Here is a 17,442-nt window from a genome sequence, read left to right on the forward strand (position 1 = left end):
ACCGAAAACTTGGTATGAGAAAACCCCAGGAGTCACTGAAAATGAGAACTTCATAATCCTGTTGGATGTAATGTTCCCATACGGTTACCTAACCTGCCATAGAAAACTGGACATTGTTGTGGGGAATGTAAATGAAAGATATGTAAAATAACCGACATAGCGTGCCACAGTGACAATAGGATCAATGTGAAAGAAGTAGAAAAAAATAAACAACTATAACGATTTAAAGTGGGAAATACGAAATTTGTGGACAATGAGGAGAGTGGACGTGATACCAATAGTAATTGGTGCGCTTGGAAGTATGAAGTCAACTTCCAATATGGCTGAAAATGTTCGGTGCAAGTGTGATGGTAGAACACCTACAAAATCAGCATTGCTTTGGTTTCTAGAATTCTTCACAGTGCTCTTAAACAATGACCAGTAAACATGTGTCACTTTTTGTCTTTTGACACTTTCAATTATACCCAGCAAAACAAGCTGCTGTGACATATAATAATAATAATAATAATATTTATAATAATAAAAAAACTAATAATAATAATAATAAAAATAATAACAACAACAACAACAACAATAATAATAATAATAAATAATAATAATAATAAGCTAATAATAATAATAATTATTATTATTATTATTACTATTATTATTATTATTGTTATTATCATTATTATTATTATTAGTTTCTTATTATTATGCTAGTTACCTGCAGCTTACGGTACCATGCTATCCGTTCTTTCCAGCTATCTAATCCTTTCCTGACCGTGCCAAAGACCCAACAATTATTGGCTCTGTCTTTGGCACATTCTTCATTTTACATAGCGGGGCTATTTCGTACATAAGAGTATTGTAACTTTTCACCTTCCTTCTTGATTATTCGTAGCTAGTTGCGATAAGAGCAATATTTTCATCCACTTTATTACAGACGGGGCACAATCGAAACACTTACTGATCCCTATGGTCGACCCTCCAAGTCGTGGCTAAAGCCTAGTGTTCTCGGTCTCTTTTCTTACTGTTCCTTTCTTCTGCAAATCACAAGTAATTTTTCAAGCAATTTCTGTTGTGGCTACATGGAATTGATTATGTAGCCCCTTGGTGCATAATTCTTTCTCATGTCCTTTTTTTTATTTCTCCTTTTGTTTTTCCTTTGTTCTCTGCTTTCAACATTCCCTCATCCCTGACTAACACTAGCAAGTTTTCATTACTGTGGGTTAGGTATCTCATTGAACTATCGAGTTCAATACGCACGCACTCTTCCACACTCATCAGTCCCGTTACTCCATTTGCTCTGTTCACGTATATATAGGCGATCGGTGTCCAGACGTAGATGATGGACTCCATGCATCGTTAGGAGCTTTCACGACTTCCTGTCCATTTATTTTAGCTCCCCCACTGTCTGCTTCAGGATTCCAGCGCCATACCGAACTATTTCGACAGTGCGCGCGTTTATTGCCAAAAGTATTTCAATACGATTACAATACGCATAAGTAATATTATATGCAAAGAGAAAAAAAAAATTCTATGGAGTTATTTGTCGCCAAAATATAAATCACATCAACCTTGGATTTCACAGTTGCCTGGTCATCATATTCATTGCCAATATAATCAGAATTAGAAGAGGAAGAAATGTGTTCTTTCCACAGATTCGTACTCTGAAACTTGCCGACCTTTGGCAGGTTTGTTGTTCTGCATCAAAGTGATGTGATACGTTCCATTGACAAATTTAGCAAAGTAACAACAAAAACGATATATATGTGCGTTGTGTGTATGTGTGTAGATTTGTGTGTTTTTATCTGTATGTACATGTGTACAAGCATAACATATAGCTATATGCATTTAGAAGTTCGTGTAAGTCGGGATAAATATTACCTATATGCATTTATAAATATATGTAAATTCCTGAAACATGCACATGTCGCATCGCCATAATATTTTACAAACATATTATTACATCTACATGTGTAGGAAGATTTTGAAGCGTTGTCTCCTAAGAAATTATGAAAGAGAAATTAGAAACATGGCGGTACACGTATAGTGTGTGTATACATGCCCACACATATATATAATACTATGTCTAGGGAGAGCCATTTTGTTCTAACGCCTTATATATATATATATATATATATATATATATAGCAGTAGGGACTTTTGTCAGTAATCAGGTTGTGCTCTCAAAGCGACGAATATATTTTGGTAAATAAAATTTTAATTGAAACTAACGTATATGTGAGTGTTCTTGTGGTTAAGTATGTATGTATATATATATATATATATATATATATATATATATATATATATATATATATATATGTATATATATTTATATATATATATGTATATATATTTATGTATATATATTATATATATATATTTATATATATATATATATATATATATATATATATATATATAGGTGTGTATGTATGTATGTATATATGTATGTACGCATATATATGAGAACTTTTTGCGTAATGAAATAAAAACCAAGGCTGTATAGATATTAGACCTTTATAGATAGAAATTCTTACATCTGTTTCCAGGATATCAGTTAATAATATCTCTTCATCGGTGAGAGGAAAACATAAGTCATAGTTAGTTTCGATATGATACAAATAGAGAGTGAGGTGGAGAAAAGAAAATAGATGTAAGGCATGTATGGTTATTGAATTTGTAAATCCGTTTTATATACAGAATGGTGGATATAAAATATTCCAATATCCTTTGAATAAAATCCCAAAAAAGAGTTTAGTATGAGTCCATCCAAATATAGCGTTTACAAGCAAAGTAAAATTCTCTTAAACTTGGTCATTCCCAGTAGAGAATTTATATAGAGTGTAGCAGAGTCAAGGTTTGTATTTAAAGTGACCTAGAAATAGGGAGTGCATTAGTATGGTTAAGATGAGAGCAGGAAGTGAGGAATGAAAAAAAGAAGAAAGAGACAAAAGAGGAGAGAAAGAAAGAATGAAAGAGAAGAGAGAAAGATTAGTAAAAATAACAAAAAAATAAAAATAAAGAATAAAAGAAATAAGCGAAAGAAAAAAGAAAAATTAAGATGTAGGTCGGTCAGTGGTCAGTGGAGATAATTTGAAAGTAGGAGTGAAGATAGAGTGGGAATATACATAGTTAAAAGTTTAGTGAAAGATAGTAATTATATTCTATTACAGCGTCCATTTTCATTCCATAAAATGTACCTGTGGGGAGTAGAAAATTGACAATTATTAATACACGTCCAAGTGATATAGAAATTAAGAAGGAATCAGGTGGTCATGGGATGTCCTAGAAATAACAGCTTCTTTAAGTCACACACATTTTCGTTTGAAAATAATTTTGAAATTAACGGAAACAATATTCGAACTATCTATTTAAATATTGTGATTTACAAAGAAAAAAAAAATGGAAGACTAATTTTAGGATTTATTGTCTTTAAATTGCGTTTCCTTTTCATTTGTTTTTAATAAATTAGAGATTGTAATGTTATTCTCCAATTACCATTTTTCTTTTAATCTTGTAAGTTTCGTCTTTTGTTTAGTTTGATATGATGACGATATGCAAGGCCTATTTAATTTTTGCACTTGCCATTCTCAGAAATCACTTTACATTTTTCATTACAATTAAAAAGCCTTGTGTATCCTAAATATTCTTATTGAGCAAAGGAAAATTCAGCATCCTATGATATTCAATATTTCTCTCGTTCTTTAATTTCCACGATGGTGTGCATGTTTTTATTTATTTTTTGGGGCTAAATTTCGTGAGGAAATGCTTTTAGCATCAAGAAAAAAAATGTGTTTAATATTAATTCTACGGAAAGCGACGACATTTTAAGGACTTCCGCGTCTGTCTTTACGTTCTGAATTTAAATTCCACCGAGGTCGACTTTGCCATTCATTCTTTCGGGGTCGATAGAATAAGTACCAGTTGCGTAGTAGGGTCGATCTAATCGACTGCCCCCACTTACCCCAAATATTGTACCTAGAGTAGAAGAGAATATTATTTCTACGGAGGGCAGCGAGCTAGCAGAAACGTTTGCACTCCGGGCGAAATGCTTTGCGGTATTTCGTCTGCCGCTACGTTCTGAGTTCAAATTCCGCCAAGTTCAACTTTGCCTTTCATCCTTTCGGGGTCGATAAATTAAGTAACAGTTACGCACTGGGGGTTGATGTAATCGACTTAATCCGTTTGTCTGTCCTCTCTGTGTTTAGCCCCTTGTGGGTAGTAAAGAAAAAGGTATTTCGTCTGTGGTTACGTTCTCAGTTCAAATGCCGCCCGGCGTTCTAAAGAATCTGTCAGCTTTAAAAAATGTGCCTAATATTAGTTTCAAATTTTTGGGAGGGATTAATCTCATTACATCGAACCTAGTCCTCAACTGATACTTATCCTAAGGAATGAAATCAAAGGTGACTTCTGAAGCATTTGAATGCAGAATGTTAAGACGGACGAGATGACGCAATTTTTTTTTACCTGGTGTGTGCTAACGATTCTGCCACTCGCCGCCTTGTATTTCATATTAATATTATGCATTTCATGCCTTTCGCTGTCGATAAAATAAGTACCAGTTGAGCAGTGGGATCACTATAATCGACTTACACTTTCCCTGAAGCTGCTGCTTCGTGCAAAATCTAGAAAACAATATTCATATGAAATATAAAGAATTTTCAGCGCTTTAACTTGCTATACTCGCAGTGTTGTGCTGGCAGTTTCACTGTAGTGTACAAGTGTTTCCATTCGTCATTCATATTTCAGAAAATGCGATAAACATTTCTCTAAATGATCTGGGATTTTTCAATTGTCTATTCACTTTAACTGATACGTATTTGATAGAAGATACATTCACACTTCAAAGACTACGGAACAATTTAGTGATTTTCTCCGAGATTTTTCTTTCATGCACATTGCGAAATGAAATCTCGATGGTGGTTGATTTATCTCCCGAATGCGATATAAACAGGAATGCATATATGCACCAAAGTATCTTATGAGATATTCTCTCATGATTAACCACCACAGTATTCTCTATTCCAACGCAGCACTCGGTTTTAGTTGGTTATATATATTACCATCTTACAATTAACACTGCTTTTGTCTCTATTAATCATCAGATAGATAAATACAGATATATACACGTACTTCTATCTATATCTGTATCTTTTAATCTCTCTTTATATATGTTAAGTATACTTTCTTGTATATAAAGACAGACATCGTGTCTATTTGCTATTCGATTATCGGTAGCATCAAAAGTCAAAGTACTCCAACCAGCGACGTATAAATCTCGTTTACAACACAAGGTTTAAAACTGATCTACTGCAATATTCATACTGAGATGATACTACAGTCAGGCAAATAGACGCAATTTTTGCCCGTCTCCGTTGCTAATATGCACACACACGCACACACACACACACACACACACACACACACACACACACACACACACACAAACACACACACCTGTTTAATATATTAAGAAAGAGTAAAGAGTTATAAACAAACGGAACAAACATACAAAATCGACAAATCCCCATCAGTCATCGTCCACAGAATCGCAACAGCGTCACACCTCTTTATGTATACATATATATATGCGTGCGTGTGTGTGTGTATGTGTGTGTGTGTGTGCGGTAAGTAGCTTGTTTATCAACCACATTGTTCCGGGGTCAGTCCTAGTGCATAGCACCTTGGGCAAGTGTCTTCTACTATAGCTACGAGCCGACCAAAACATAGTGAGTGAATTTGGTAGACGGAAACTAAAAGACGCCCGTCGTATATATATATATATATATATATATATACATGTGTGTGTGTGTGTGTGTGTTTGTCTGTCTGTTTGTGTTCCCCCAACATCGCTTGATAACCGATGCTGGTATGTTTATATCCCCGTAACTTAAAGTCCTGGTGACGATTTGCTAGACTAAGGGCGGTGCTCCAGCATTGATGCAGTCAAATGGCTGAAACAAATAAAGAATAAAAGAGTATATATATATATATATATATATATATATATATATATATATACAGCTTGCAGAATCGTTAGCACGCCGGGCGAAATGCTTAGCGTTATTTCGTCTGCCGTTACCCTCTGAGTTCAAACTCCGCCGAGGTTCACTTTGACTTTCATCCTTTCGGGGTCGATTAAATAAGTACCAGTTACGCATTGGGGTCGATATAATCGACTTAATCCGTTTGTCTGTCCTTGTTTTTCCTCTCTGTGTTTAGCACCTTGTGGGTAGTAAAGAAATAGGTACTTCGTTTGACATTACGTTCAAATTCCGCCGAGGTCGATTTAGCATTTCATCCTTTTGGACTCGATTAAATAAGTACCAGTTACGCACTGGGGTCGATATAATCGCCATAATCCGTTTGTCTGTCCTTGTTTGTCCTCTCAGCGTTTAGCCCCTTGTGAGAAGTAAAGAAATAGGTATTTCATTTGCCTTTACGTGCTGAGTTCGAATATCGTCTGGTTAACCATTTCCCTCATCATGGAACCAATGTAAACGACTGAAATACTCCTGGACATGAGTATAAAAGCTGCACCCTCTGCGAAGCCATGCCGCGTGAGTGTGGCGGAGTAGTGATACAATGGCTGGTATAAAACTATGTTACTGAAAATGTAATGCTTCTTTGCTATATTAATATCTCCGTATTGAGACGTTATGCTTTAGCGGCTACGATATACTCCAAATACATGCTTCCACTCCAGGAACATTCCACAATAGGAAATATAGGGATATGTGAATTGATCCGGTCGAATCTTTAAATCGTTAGATTATTGCCGTACGATATTTGTTCCAGCGGCTCTTTTCATTCTGATTTCAAGTTCCACCAAGGTCAGCTTTACCTGTCATCTTTTTCTAGACCATTTAAATGCATATCAGTGAAATTGTCAATACTGCTCTTCAACTTAAATCAGAAGCCTTTGTTGTTGATATATAACCATTTAAGGCGGCGAGCTGGCAGATACGTTAGCACGCCGGGCGAAGTGCTTAGCGGTATTTCGTCTGTCTTTACGTTCTGCGTTCAAATTCCGCCGAGGTCAACTTCGCCTTTCATCCTTTCGGGGTCGATAAATTAAGTACCAGTTACGCACTGGGGTCGATGTAATCGACTTAATCCGTTTGTCTGTCCTTGTTTGTTCTCACTGTGTTTAGCCCCTTGTGGGTAGTAAAGAAATAGATATATAACCATTACCTTTTTCATCGGAGAGGGTAAAATAATTCGGAGATGTTATTTTCTATTTTAAATAATTCAACTCTTAAAGGAAAATGTTCAATAACGATTTGACCACATCGATCGTGATATTTGCAAACACTTATCATCTTTACAGTATTTAATGCGATTTGGGTTTTACCTGCATCCCAATGATACTAATTTTTTCATTATTCTGTGATGCGTAGAGCTCTCGTCCAATTCATTTCACGAATTACATGAATGAACACTTTTTCTGTCTGTTTTCCTCCCATATTTCCTTCTGATTAAAGCTTAAAATTATTTACCAAGTCTGTACTATTTGTCCGTACTATTTGTTTGACAACTACTACTTTGTTCATATTAAAAATAAGAGCTCTTCTATATTCGTGAATCCCTGCCTACAGTATCATGTTTCTCTCGTTGACGTTTTATTATGTTAGACAAGGTTGGGGGAATATATTCACTTTTAAATTTGTAGTATTTCATGTTAGAATATGTCGTTCTTAATTGTAAAGTAGTTTACAAAGCACGATTTCACAGGATTGACACTGACATAATTATGTACGCTGAAGAATATGTAGTGTGACAAGTGACAAAATTAGAAAAGCTCTAAATATACATTCAGTTGAAAAGATCATTTACTGTTTGATATGTTAACAAAATATGACTGAAGCAACACGTGAAAATTATAATTTAAAGAAATGTAAGAATTAAGCCTCGAAACAGAATCGCTGATTTACGGAAAATCTGCAAGGGTGATGTTTGTTTCCCCCTTCTGATCTATATATCAAATCAAATGTTTATGTTTGCAGACAGGACAGAAATTTATTTAAAAAGTTATATAAATCATTTTAATTTCAGAATATCAAACATCAAATATACGTGTTAATTACTACGATTTTTCGGAAACAGAAATAAAGAGAAAATAGAAAAAGGGAAGTGTATAAAGTGTTATAAAATGTGGTGATTCTCAACGATTTTAACGTAACTTTCTGGTTGAACTGTGTGGTCAAACTCATCAATAATAGAAGGAAATTTTAAATCACTTTGAGATCGGAAATATGTATTCAACCTGGAAATTCTAAGACAATTTTTCATATTTTAGACATTCAAAATTGCATTAAATTAATAAAATATACGTACTAGTTAAGTAACAGAGTAAAGATAGCAATTGCTATGAATACAAGCGTCAGAGGTTTTTTGCTGTCGCACCTGAAAATACAGCGGAACAGTAAAGTTTACAGTAAATAATTATAGAAATGCAATATATTTCAAACTGAAAATGAGTATTGTTATTTATCTATAACATAATAAGTAATGCAAAATTGTTGAAGAGTAGGTAATTAAAAATGGAATTATCTTCATTGAAATAATAATATTTATACAATTTAATAACAACTCCCGATTTTAATGCTGTGACCAAGTACAATTTGTGTTTATATCCTGTGTAATACAACGTATAGTAAGGCGGCATTTAACAATGTGTATTTCAATTTGTTGTACGTATATTATAAGGAAAGATTTCATTTCTTAACTCTCTAGGAAGAGAATGTTGGATAACATCATCTACACAGATTATAACATAATTCATTTGAACAAATTTATTGATTGTTACATTTATCATTGCTTGCACAGGTCGAGGAATATGTTAAACACGTTTGTATTTAAAGTGTTAAAGAGGTATTTTGTGAGAGTTTCAGCCAAAATTTAAAATCGCGAAAACCTTGCACTTTTGGAATATGAGATCGCGAAAACCTCACCCTTTTGAAATATGAGATCGCGAAAACCTTACACTTTTAGAATATGAGATAGAGCGATGAGAAAGAATAGATAAGTAACTAAGAATGAAAAAACGCCAGTTCTGACGAAATCTAAAGAATTTTACCAAGAATGTATATGCTGTTGCCTTTAATATTTTTTTATATATAAGGATTTTAATTTAGGAATAAAAAATATATTTCCGTTGTGACTGCAGTCGAAGAAATTACGAATTTTTTTAGCAATAACATGATTTTACCGGAGAACTAAATAACAATTAAATGTACGTTTATAAAATAAAATTGAACAACATAACATAGTTCGCCTCCATTTTATGAACTGGGTTATTTTGTATCCTCATGAAAAAAATGCAATAATGAAAATGTAATCAGACTTGCTGTGCCTCACAAATATATGATGTTTCGCGATATCTTTCATAAAAAATGATCAACTTATATACACTTGGAAAAAATCGGTTCACACAAACGCCACTAACCATCGGTAGACTTATCATGCGGGTTTTTTACAGGATCTTCCTCGTCTAAACTCTGAGATTTCATGTCACAGAACCTGAAATAGAAAAATTATGAGCATATATATATATATATATATATATATATGTGTATGTGTGCTTGTGTGTGTGTGTGTGTGTGTGTGTGTGTGTGTGTGTGTGTGTGTTGTGTGTGTGTGTGTTTCTGTGTTGATTCCAAATAAGAACATAAAGAGATTTAGACTCATCTTTCATAATTGTTTGCATTTGTTTCTGTACCAACACCAGTTCACGCAAAAGTTCTACGTTAGAATGTACATATTTGCGCTTTTAAACATTCGAGTGGCACTTCTTCAAACCTGCATCAAACTTTCGCTCTTATATCGTGCGTCTGCTACACATTTTTTGTTTTACTTGATAAGCAAATATTTTCGGATTATTTATTCAACATTAGATAACTTTTGTTCACTAATATGTATTACAAATTTGTATATGTCGGATAAACTTGGAAGAAATTTCTTCTGAGAAATTCATCAAACGGAAAATCGCGCAAAACAAAATTTACCGTTGGACAGAACGTATACTTATAGTCACTACACATGAGTCGTATAGATCGTAGGTAGAACGAAGAGGGAGCAAATCTGATAGTAAAGAAAAGGAAGAGTGGGGGGGAGTTAAGGTTCAAGTAATACACATATATACATTATAGTAGAAGTCACAGCCACTCATAATAAAAAGGAGTACTCTTGGAATATCTCAATGTAAAACCCGAGTAAAATATAACATAAACACAATAGAACTGACATAATGATTTGGGATAGAGAAGAAAAACCCTATAGTTGTGGAAATCAGCGTTAACATAACGGCAGTTAACATAAAGCTGAAGATTAGTGAAAAACAGAATACCTACGCTGATGTATTGAGAAATCAGCAGTTACTCTATCCAAGTTACAATTTAAGGTTTTTGCTTGTATTACTTGGGGCACTAAGATATGTGACACAATGCCTAAATACCATTCTTGAGAAATTAGGCATCTAAAAACCAGAGAGAAGAAAGTTGATTTGAAGAGTACAGATCCAAGATTTCACTGGAACTAAGAGTCTGTAAAACCTTCCAGCAGTTTATCATTTAAGTGTATATGAGTACGTCTAGATATGAGAGTACTGAGGAGACATAATACAGAACACACAAATCTACATGTATACATACATATATAACATCTCAGTTGATGTTATTGAAATTCCAATGGAGAAGCCTTGGATTTATGTTAGAAATCGGTCCTTTCTCTATTGACAAGGAAAATTGGAATAAGACTGAATATCGTACATATGCATGCATCCATGTATGTATGTATGTATGTATGTATCTATGTATGTATGCATGCATGTATGTATGAATGTATGCATGCATGTATGTATGTATGCATGTATGTATGTATGCATGCATGCATGCATGTATGTATGTATGTATGCATGCATGCATGTATGTATGTATGCATGTATGTATGCATGCATGCATGTATGTATATATGTATATATGCATGTATGTATATATGTATGTATGCATGCATGTATGTATGTATGTATGTATGTATGCATGTATGTATGTATGTATGTATGTATGTATCTATGTATGTATGCATGCATGTATGTATGTATGTATGTATGTATGCATGTATGTATGTATGTATCTATGTATGTATGAATGTATGCATGCATGTATGTATGCATGTATGTATGTATGCATGCATGCATGCATGTATGTATGTATGCATGCATGCATGTATGTATGTATGCATGTATGTATGCATGCATGTATGTATATATGTATGTATGCATGTATGTATATATGTATGTATGCATGCATGCATGTGTGTATGTATGTATGTATGTATGCATGCATGTATGTATGTATGTATGTATGTATGTATGTATGTATGCATGCATGTATGTATGTATGTATGTATGTATGTATCTATGTATGTATGTATGCATGTATGTATGTATGTATGCATGTATGTATGTATGCATGCATGCATGTATGTATGTATGCATGCATGCATGTATGTATGTATCCATGTATGTATGCATGCATGCATGTATGTATATATGTATGTATGCATGTATGTATATATGTATGTATGCATGCATGTATGTATGTATGTATGTATGTATGCATGTATGTACGTATGTATGTATGTATGTATGCATGCATGTATGTATGTATGCATGTATGAATGTATGTATGTATGCATGCATGTATGTATGTATGTATGTATGCATGTATGTATGCATGTATGTATGCGTGCTTGTAGATGTGTGTTGGTATGTACGTAAATATATGTGCGTAAATGTACATGCACTTATTACTTCAATACTTAACTTTCTCTCTCTCTCTCTCTCTCATTCTCTCTCTCGCTCTCATTCTCCCTCTCCCTCTCCTTTCTGTACTAATAGATTTGCTCTTTGTTCGCTCTTCCTGCTATTGATACGACTCCGGATTACTAAGCAGCAATATATAAGAGCTTCTAAGGCAATGAGCTGGCAGAATCGTTAGCACACCGGGAAAAATGATTAACGGCATTTCGTACTTTACTTTCTGAGTTCGACTTCATTCTTGGTCGAATTTTCCTTTCATTCCCTCTGAGTGAAAATGAGTACCATTCGAGATGTTTGGACGACACTCCCTCCCCAGAAACTGCACGCTGTGCTCCAAAATTTCAAAGCCATATATAAATACTTCAAGCAACAACAAATATTTTCGTTTTCTCACCTATTCTCTCTAATTTTCTCTAATTCTCTTTTTCTCCCTCTCTCCGTCTTTCTGGTTCTCGTTCCTTACACTTGTCCAGAGACCATCCTGCCTTTTCACAGGGACTTTATAAGGACTGGACGTCTCTGTTCTATCTTTTCCCTTTTCAGAGAAAATATTTCTCTCAGCGTTCAATTTTTTCTCCTCGTTCAGATCTAACGAATCTCCATGTTTGTTATCCTCCGCTTTCCATGTATGTTTCCACTGTGCAGATTTGTTCTTAACTTTGACCCTCCATAAATCAAGAATTTTATTTTGGTATTTATGGGAGCAACTGTCTTCGAAGTCTCATATTGTCGTTGATTGCTCAAAATAGGGAGTAGATAAACAGCCGACAATTGATGAAGGGTAATTCTTCTACAACCGTAAGGTTTTGAGTTCGAATCCCGGAATCACGTTGCTCCAGTTAACTCAGCTGTAGAAATGAGTTGCGACGTCACTGGTGCCAAGCTTTATCGGACTTTGCCTCTCCTTTGGATGACATTGGTGGCGTGGAGAGAGGATGTTGGTACGCATGGACGACTGCTGGTTTATCATACACAACCTTGCCCGGACTTGTGCCTCGAGGGTAACGTTCTATGAGCAATCCCATGTTCGTTCGTGACCGAAGGGAGTCTCCGCATGTATGTATATATACATACATACATACATATATATATATATATATATATATATATATATATATATATATATATATGTATGTATATATATATATGTATATATATATAATTATGTATGTGTGTATATATGCATGTATGTATATAGAGGTACAGGACGTCACCAACAGTAATCAACAGGAAATACGTAAACATGCGTGACATACGCAAATAACGAGAGAGAAAATGGACATGGATATGTGTGTGTGTGTGTGTGCCTGTGTGCACATACATCATTTTTTCCATAGAGTTTGATGAACATGGATGCATTTCTTTAGCAAATACTATAAATATATAAATCCATCTAGATATTTGTGCTTTAGATTATGTTTATACGGAACAATTTATTTTTGCGTTATGATTAAAATATCAAATAAATACTTAAACTCACTTCCTCGCGACATCGGTCAATTTCTTTTGTTTGCTTATACATTGCAGCACATGTTCACGGAATTCTTCAATCACAGACTTAAATGACTTCAAACTTGAAACAAGAAGAAATGAACATAACATATTTCATTTAATCACGTGAGAAAAAATTCCAGGATTTAGGAATGAAAACTTTGGATAAACAATAAGCATCAAAATAAAACAACATTCATTGTAATGTAACGTTTTAAAAATATTTAGTGCGGTTTCATTCTTTTCCATATATTCTATGTTTTATTTTATTTTTTTAAGCACAGGTTTTAAAGTATAGTTCCTGTGTCTATTGAACACAATATCATATTATTTATATCATATTATTTCATCACTCTTGTCTCTTTCTCCTAAATTTGATGATTGATTTTCACTAGTGCTCTCAGAACGTTTTATAATTTGCAGGCTAATGTGAGTCTACGAGCTGGCAGAAACGTTAGCACGCCGGGCGAAATGCTTAACCTTATTTCGTCTGCCGTTACGCTCTGAGTTCAAATTCTGCCGAGGTCGACTTTGCCTTTTGGCGTCGATAATTTAATTACCAGTTAAGCACTGGGGTCGATATAATCAACTTAATCCGGTTGTCTGTCCTTGTTTTTTGTCTCTGTGTTTAGCCCCTTGTGGGTAGTAAAGAAATAGGTAATTGTTGTGTCTTTACGTTTTGAGTTCAAATTCCTCCGAGGCCGATTTAACTTTTATACTTTGCAGTGTCCAATGTGATTTTTGCTTGTTCACAGAAATGTAATTATTACAAAATTCTAGGAGTGGTTCCAGATTCAGTCTCACTGCGCGGCACCTTGGGCAAGTGTCTTCTACTATATACTCGGGCCGACCAAAGCCTTGTGAGTGGACTTGGTAGACGGAAACTGAAAGACGCCTGTTGTATATATGTATATATATATATATGAGTGTCTGTGTGTGTGTATATTTGTGTGCCTGTGTTTGTCCCCCAGCATCGCTCGACAACCGATGCGGTTCAACAAAAGAGACTGATAGAATAAGTACTAGACTTAAAAAGAATAAGTCCTCGTTCGATTTGCTAGACTAAAGGCGTTGCTCTAGCACGGCCACAGTCAAATGACTGAAACAAGTAAAAGAGTAAATGAGTATACGATAAATCAAATCTGTTGAAATTCGCACATGAGTACAGAACATTAAATGATATAGAAGGGATTAGCGAAAATACATTGTCAACAAGGAAGCAACAGTTTATGAGATTGTCAGTTGGGTAACGACAGCTTTGCTTTGAAGCATCAGAATTTAGTAGACACTGGGAAGAAAATAGAAGAAAATATATAGTTACGAATACCTGCAATTTATATGTGAATGGAACGAGAATATAGGCAAATGTGTTACATGTTAAAATACCGGACAAGCAAATTTAAATGTGATAGTGGACATGGTATGAATTTGGAGAGCAATCTGTTCCTACAGTTTCATGCTCAGTTTATGGATATGATTAATTCGATGAAACTTTTACATCAGTAGAATTCATTAAACGTTTTTTTTCTGTATATAGGAAGAAAAGAAAATGCGGAGCACTTTAAAGTATAAAAGTTTCATACAAGTTCCAAATGCTGAATCATCATTACTATTTGTAGCTTATATATAATACCGTTGAACTGTAAAAGATACTACGGGGTGTGACTGATATTTATTAGTTATATTAAGATATAGATGTATACTTACAAACGTTGGTCTCCTAGGAGTACAACAGTAACCTTCTCGTTTGTGATCTTCATACTAAAATGGAAAGTTTGGAAATAATACTGCTATTCATTTTATTGGCACCAAAAACAATTAATATGAATGTATAATTTTGAATTACTGCGCTTTATAAGGCAGTTTATACGTGATGTCATATTGAAGTTAAAATTATGATACTTTAACTGAAAATGTCTATATATAATAGCATATGTAAGTGTGTATATGTGTGAGAAGGAGACAGAGAGAGGGGGAGGGACAGACAGATAGGTATACAGACACACATACACACACACAGAGAGTCAGGAACAGAAAATATGTAGTACAGAATAATTTAGCTAAAAACAGCTCTTCCAAAACAATTAAGAATGTTTGTTTTTTTATCTTACTGCATTTAAATATAAACTAATGTGGAAATGACACAAGTAATACATGATCATGTAAATGACATATTATGCGATGTTATATCATGTACTTTTTTATCGTTTTGATAGTTTTATATATTTAATAAAAAAAATAAATAAAAATAAAAATTTATGAATATAAATATTAATTAATAATTTTAATTTTAAATTTAAATAATTAAAATTTTTACATTTTATATTTTATATATTTTGTATATTATATTATAGTAATTTTTTTAATTTTTATATTTTGGTTTATGTTTTTAACTGTTTGATATGCCTAATAGTGGTTTTATCTCCAATTTAATTTATATATATATATATATATATATATATATATATATATATATATATATATATATATATATATGTACAGCCACACAAACGCGGACATACATACATATATATTACATACATAGATTTTAATATGCTAGACCACTGGTTTTAATCAAATTAATATTCAATTTTTTACCCTTATTATTTTAAATTTACATACATCATATATATATATTTGTACAAATATTTGTTTCTTGATAGTTTCGCATTCATTTAGCATTCATCTTAGCATTCAATTTAACATTCAACTAAATGATACATTCCGTTGTGTCTGGGAAGAGTCATTCTCTTTTAATGCCTTTCCACTCATTTATTTTTTTTCTAAAATATTCGTTACGCCTTGCAAACTTTTCAATAGTTTTTGATTCTGTCCGTCAGTCAACCCTTTATACATACATACATACATACATACATACATACATACATACATACATACATACATACATACATGCATACATACATGCATGTGTCTGCTAACACACAGTGACCTCCCCCACACACACACATATATGTATGTATGTGTTTATGTATAAATTTGTGTGTGTGACAATGTGTCTGTGTTTGTCCACCATTACTACATCCGACATCGCTTGTCAACTGATGTTGGCGTGATTGCATCACCGTTACCTAGCGGTTCGGCATAAGACATCGATCACATAAGTACAAGGATTTTGAAGAGTAAATCCTAGGTAGGATTCCTTTGACTATAAACCCTTCAAGGCGGCGTTCCAGCCTGACCGTAGACGAATGACAGGCAAATAAAAGAATAAAAGAATATAGGCGTGCGTACATGTGTTTTCGAACAAGGATATATACATGTGCATGCGGACTAGTAATTGTGAACTACCAGGCACAAGATAAAAGTTGAAGTATGGAGTTAGCAAATTAATAAGCAATATCAAAAGAAAAACTTACTCCCTCCATCTTTTGACATCTTTCACCCTAGAAATGAAAACAAATACATCTGTTATTTTCTCTGATAAAAACATTGCAAATCCTGTAAATTTTATAAATTTTTGTTAGAGAAAAACTGTATGGATTATGCGGAATATAAATAAGTACAAATAAAATCACATATTTGCGTGGAATGAGACATACATATTAATTATGAACATACATGATACCAGTTTTAAAGATCAGAAAAAGGTAGTTGTCAAGTATTGTAGCATTAAGTGTTTCTGAAATTGTTTTCTGAAATTACGGATGCGAAAGTAAAAAAATGTGGTAGACCGAAATGTGGAACATGTCCAAACCTGCTAGAAGGATCAGAATTCTTCTTCAAAGAGGGACAGAAATTCAAGATCAAATCTAATGTTACTTGTGCCTCTGAAAACATAATTTATGTCATAAAATGCTCGGGCTGCCACCAAGACTACGTGGGATCCACGGGACTATCACTCAGACGTAAATGCACACTGCATCGACAACACATTGCATTCCCAGAATACAGAATGATACCCTTTAGTGAGCACATTGAGAAATGCGCAAAGCAACTACTACCACAATTTTTAATCTTTCCATTCTACCAATGTGCTATCGGAACACCAACACAAATTAGACTAAACAAGGAAACATTCTTCATTGAAAAATACAAGCCCAAACTTAACCATTCCAACATACTTATACAGAGAAACTCAATCCAAAAGAAAGGCAAATAATTTTAAGCGATTATCTCCC

General features: G+C 33.8%; 1 protein-coding gene across 2 annotated transcripts in view; it reads right to left on the minus strand.

Annotated features, from left to right (window-relative positions):
- Positions 1-2,494: 2,494 nt before the first annotated feature.
- The window catches only part of LOC115220523, an 86,790-nt gene continuing 71,842 nt past the window's right edge, over positions 2,495-17,442 (minus strand). For both annotated transcript variants that reach the window (XM_029790664.2, XM_029790662.2), the window contains exons 11-16: positions 16,681-16,707; positions 15,011-15,064; positions 13,293-13,385; positions 9,440-9,513; positions 8,329-8,397; positions 2,495-3,191 (exon numbers count right to left, since the gene is read on the minus strand). In XM_029790664.2, coding sequence (XP_029646524.1) covers positions 8,375-8,397; positions 9,440-9,513; positions 13,293-13,385; positions 15,011-15,064; positions 16,681-16,707 — 271 coding nt within the window. In that variant the 3' untranslated portion in view covers positions 2,495-3,191; positions 8,329-8,374. The remainder of the gene's footprint in view (positions 3,192-8,328; positions 8,398-9,439; positions 9,514-13,292; positions 13,386-15,010; positions 15,065-16,680; positions 16,708-17,442) is intronic.

The sequence above is a fragment of the Octopus sinensis genome, linkage group LG16 (genome assembly GCF_006345805.1).
Source record: "Octopus sinensis linkage group LG16, ASM634580v1, whole genome shotgun sequence".
Lineage (NCBI taxonomy): Eukaryota > Metazoa > Mollusca > Cephalopoda > Octopoda > Octopodidae > Octopus > Octopus sinensis.